The 5,399-nt window shown below is 42.5% G+C and overlaps 1 protein-coding gene across 1 annotated transcript; it reads left to right on the top strand.

Moving 5' to 3' along the window:
* The first annotated feature begins 2,871 nt into the window (after positions 1–2,871).
* Positions 2,872–4,807, top strand: GPR12 (G protein-coupled receptor 12). The gene has a single exon (XM_069079765.1). The coding sequence runs from the start codon at positions 2,903–2,905 to the stop codon at positions 3,905–3,907; it is 1,005 nt and encodes a 334-aa protein (XP_068935866.1). The 5' UTR covers positions 2,872–2,902; the 3' UTR covers positions 3,908–4,807.
* The last annotated feature ends 592 nt before the right edge of the window (positions 4,808–5,399 follow it).

Raw genomic sequence — 5,399 nt, 5'->3', positions numbered from 1 at the left:
AAGATAGCACTTCAACTGAAGGAACCTAGGGATTCTATGAGCAGAGAAAAGTGGGACCTCTTTCATTTCTAGGCATGGGGGACAGCTTGTGCAAACACACAGATGTAAGAGGTCACAGATACAATTTGGCAAGTACATGGGAAAGAAAGTAATGTGCAATGAACTTGAAAGGGAGGCCAGATGCAGAAGAGCTTTGGAAGACCAAAAAGGAGGAATATTGTAGAGGCAAAAACTTCTCAGGCAGGGGATTGACACGGTCAGACCTTTGGTCTATATAAATTTGACAAATATATATTTATATATAATAATAATATATAATATAATATAAATTTGAGAATATAAATATAATATAAATTTGAGAAACTTCACAGAGACTAGGTTGGAATGGGGAGAGACATGAGGCAGGAAGAAAATTTGCAGGTGAGGTGGCCCAGTGCATAAACTACTGGGCCTGGAGGCAGGAAGAGCTAAATTGTAATTCAGCCTCCAACATCTACTAGCTAAGTGACCCTAGACAAGTCACTTAGTCTCTATTTCCTCAATTGCAAAATAAGAATAATAACAGCACCTACTTGTTACTACATAAATGCTTATCTCCACCTGTCTTTTCTTTTTTTTTTTATTGCAATAGATCTGGGGAGAGGTGATGAAGGCTGGAACTAGAGACGACACCAGCCCTGCCTCCTCCCATCCCTTGCATCCAAATTCTGTGTTTTTCACTCCAAGATGGTTTTGTTTGTTTGTTTTTTTGCCAGTTAGCTCCCTGTTCAAAGGGAGCCTTCTGTGTGGAACAGAGAAGCAGGCATATGGAAGCAAATGGTTATCGGGCACTTAACTCTCTATATAGTAAAATTTAAAGAATGACAATAAATAAGATAGAGTCGTGTTTCTCCAGTGCCTAGGAGATTGGATAAAAATTTGGCTAGCCGCTCAAGGTAGTTTTCCATCAACACTGTAACTGACTCCCATTAGGAAACCCGGCATATGAGCACTTAATAAAGGCAATTTAATGATGGTAATGATGATTCACACATCACGATCACCTAATCCAACTAGCGAAAGGACACGGGGGAAATCGTAATAAAAGGGCAATATGACCAAGGTCAATACTAAATGGCTATTTGCACATTTTGCTGTTGTGGAAATCGCATTTCTCACCCTCCCCATCCTCGCCTAAATGGTCTTTTTGCAGCAGTTTGGGGAAAGGAATAAGTGCCCAGATCCACTTGGAACTAGGATTCTTCATCCAGACCGCAAAATCCTTGAGTTTCAGAGCGATCAGAGTATAAGCATCTTTCTTCTCTCATCCTGATCGTTGGAAGTAGGGGGGCTGAAGTGGGGGACCAAATTCAACTCCATGGCGTGACACTCAATCTCGTACACCGGCGAAGGTCAGTCGAGGTCAGGAAGCCGAGCATCTCAGCAGGCGTCTGCCAGTCCTAGGGCAATTCGGTCCCGGAGAGTGTGGGAGTTGGGGAGCAATCTAGGTCCCCACGGCGCCCCTCCCTGCCTATTTCTCAAGCCACAAAGCCCAAGAATATGCGTTAACTGGATGGCTATTGCAGCTCCCCGCCACTGCCTCAAACTCCATCACCCACCACCCCCATCTGTGGGCCAAGGACGGGAGGGAGAGAGGGAGGGGAAGTGGGCGGTGCACACGTGTGTGCGTGGTGCACGTCTGTGTGTGTGTGTGTGTGTGTGTGTGTGTGTGTAGGGGGGAGGGTTGTGTCCATGACAGGCGCACGTAGCGGACCCTTTACCAAACCTCAAGACGCCAGAGTGTAGCACAAGCGCAGAATATTTTTTTACCTGCTGCAGTCAGTGTCTCTGCTGCTGCTGCTGCCTCCTCCTCTACCTCCTCCTTCTCCCTCCCTCCCCCCCTCCTCTTTTCCCCACCCCCCCATCCCTTCTGCACTCCCTGCAAACTCCAGAGCCGGAAAACAGATTCCTATCCGTCTTGCATTCGGGGAGATGAACATGCCAGAGGAAATCTGCTCTATTTAGGAAGAACCCGAGGACTCTCCATCGGGAGAAGTCAAGGTGACTACCTTGCTATCCCTCTTTTTAACCTCCTTCCCCCCCCTTCCAGTGCTCGGTGTCTGCTGTGTGGTGCTTTCTGTATATGTGATCCCACTGTCTGTCTCCTATCACTGGGCTGAGGTTGGGAAAGGGGCCACTCTATGCATGAGCATCTCTACATTTTCACACTTTCGTTCTGCCTTTTGTTGCCATCCTAGGACTTAGTCAGGAATAGCTGCTGCCCCGCGTTTCCTGTTGAATGAAGATTTGGGGTTCCCCCTCAGTCTGTGGCATTTCCCAATCTGTGGGTGAGGAGGGATGTTTTGGGGAAAGAGGCAAGGGTTGAGTAGAAAAGGGTATGTAGGGAAAATGGCATGACACTCTTTTTGCTTACATGACTTGTAGGCTGTCCTGTGGGACTCTGCATCAGCCCCAGAATTCAAACAGTTGTTCATTTTCAGAATGTAAGATGTGCTTTTGAAAATTTGCATTCCCAACAGCTTCGTAATGACTGCAGATCATTCTATGTGCATATCCATCATTCACACTGTTTTCATTCCCCATATGCTCGCCTGTATTTTTCCCACCGATGGATGGAATTTTTTTAAGAGAAAAAAAAAAAACAACCCAATATCTTTTGACTTTTGCATCATTTCAGGAAAATTTGCAAATTAATTAGCCGTAGTCCCTGATAGGTGTGATAAATACCTGCAGAGTCAGAACAATAGTGTTTGGCTTGGAGAGGTTTTGTTTGTTTGTTTGGGGGGAGCAATTACCAGGTGGGGTTTTTTGGTGGTTGTTTCTTGCATGATCTTAAATTTCCAACTTGCTATACTTGAACATTAAAAACCATGTCTTTTCATTGAAGAAGACAGGGGTTAAAATGAATGAAGACCTGAAGGTTAATTTAAGCTGGCTGCCTCAGGATCATTTAGATGCCAGTTCTCCGGAGAATGTCTCAGCTGCAGTTTCCTCCCTGATTCCCGTCATAGAACCAGAGCCAGAGCTCATAGTAAACCCCTGGGACATTGTTTTGTGTACTTCAGGAACCCTCATCTCCTGCGAAAATGCCATTGTGGTCCTTATAATTTTCCATAACCCCAGCCTGCGTGCACCCATGTTTCTCCTGATAGGCAGTCTGGCACTCGCAGACCTATTGGCAGGGATTGGATTGATCATCAATTTTATTTTTGCCTACCTGCTTCAGTCAGAAGCCACCAAGCTGGTCACGATAGGACTGATTGTCGCCTCTTTCTCAGCCTCTGTCTGCAGCTTGCTGGCTATCACTGTAGATCGTTACCTCTCGCTGTATTATGCTTTGACTTACAATTCCGAAAGGACTGTCACATTTACCTATATCATGCTTATAATGCTCTGGGGAGCTTCTATCTGTCTCGGACTGCTGCCTGTCATGGGCTGGAACTGCCTCAAAGACGAATCCACTTGCAGTGTGATCAGACCTCTCACTAAGAATAATGCCGCTATCCTCTCTGTCTCCTTCCTGCTCATGTTTGCTCTCATGCTCCAGCTATACATTCAGATCTGTAAGATTGTGATGAGGCACGCCCATCAGATTGCCTTGCAGCACCATTTCCTGGCCACATCGCACTATGTGACCACCCGGAAAGGAGTCTCTACTCTGGCTATCATTTTGGGGACCTTTGCCGCTTGCTGGATGCCTTTCACCCTTTATTCTTTGATAGCAGATTATACCTATCCCTCTATATACACTTATGCTACCCTTCTTCCAGCTACCTACAATTCCATCATCAACCCTGTGATATATGCCTTCCGAAATCAAGAAATACAGAAAGCTCTCTGGCTTATTTGCTGCGGCTGCATCCCTTCCAACCTCTCGCAGAGAGCCAGGTCGCCCAGTGATGTGTGATGATACACAGCTTAGGAGAACGCTGGCCGCTTAACACTGTCTTTTCCAAACACTCTCGCAGTCTAGTTGTTGGTTAGATGCTCTTATTAAATTCTGTATGTTAGATTCTGCTCGGCCACAGGAGGCACTTCACATTTGTCAAAGAAAAACCTCCTTAATCTAGAGGAGTTCAGTGGTTAGAGAAAATGGATTTGAAAATAATCAGTGTTTTTATGCACCTTTACTGTCTTGTACTTTGCTCAGGATTTTTGTCTGGTTTCTGGCAAGGGAGTGGAAAAGAAAGGGTAGATACCATGGTCTGCTCTAAGCTAGTCTAAACTAATATTTCAATTGTCACCTGATCTTTAAATGAACCTTATCAAGAGGAAAAAAAGAGAAACTTAAAGATCTTTTCTAGAATTCTTTATATGATTAAAATAGTTTCTCAATCCTGTATGAATAAAAAGGAAAAAATCTTTTAAACCAACAAGAGGGGAAAAGAAAAGTATACATCATTGTGACCTGATTTCCTTATCATAAACCCAATTATAAACTACCAGATTGCATTTTAAAACCATGGCCCAGTTTAAAAAAAAAGTTAATCTTGGTAACTACCATCCACTGAGAATTAATTTTAAATTAATGTGTTACAATGACATCTGCATGGTTGTCATTATTAACTGGACCCCTATATCCAGATTACCACTTAAGCATAGATGGTAAACAGAATATAGCTTGACAATTTTCTTCTAAAATTAAATGTGTCTACTTTGGGCTTGATACAAGTTGATACAAGATTGATTAAATCCAACTATTTTAGTAGTCAAATCTTTCCCCCATGGTATGAAAAGGACAATGTGAGGAAATCAACTAATGGAAATAGAAAAAATATGTCATATGAAGGACATTGATGTGAAGGGCATTGTGGGACATATTTATAGTAATTTTCTTTTCTGTATACAACTATAAATGTACCAAAAGTTATTTCCAGTTTTAAAATTTTTGTTAGAATTTTGAAACTACATATTGAATGTTTCTGGTTTATAGTTCCATGCCACAAAACTGCATTTGAACTGTGATCTTCTGTCTTAATGGTTGATTCAATTTATGAGTGCATATATAAATCAGGATTTATGGTCTACGGGATGGGAATTTCCAAACCATTATGTGACCCTTCATAAAAGGTAAAGTGTAAGTTGTTTTCTTTCCATCTACTTAAACAGAACATTAAAAATGCAATAAAACTAGGATATTTCTTTTCAGAGGGAAAGATTTTCATTAGAGTAATTTGATGAGGAAAACAATATCAATTGTATCATAATTAGTGGTGGGTTTGTGTATATCATTTCCATTGCTGTTGACAAATATCAAGTGAAGAAATTCCCAAGCAGAGCAGTGAAATTTTGGCTCTGTCTACACCCACAACAGCAGAACTTTGAGACAACCAATTGGCTCAGGCCATCTATATGATGGCCTGATTGGAAGAGCCAATCCTTTGAGGTCTCTGCTGATC

This window comes from Petaurus breviceps, unplaced genomic scaffold (genome assembly GCF_028583685.1).
Source record: "Petaurus breviceps papuanus isolate PSGF00001 unplaced genomic scaffold, PetGlider_PUasm1.0 91133, whole genome shotgun sequence".
NCBI lineage: Eukaryota > Metazoa > Chordata > Mammalia > Diprotodontia > Petauridae > Petaurus > Petaurus breviceps.
Note: the sequence above shows the minus strand (reverse complement) of the source record. Positions and strands in the feature narration are given on the sequence as shown.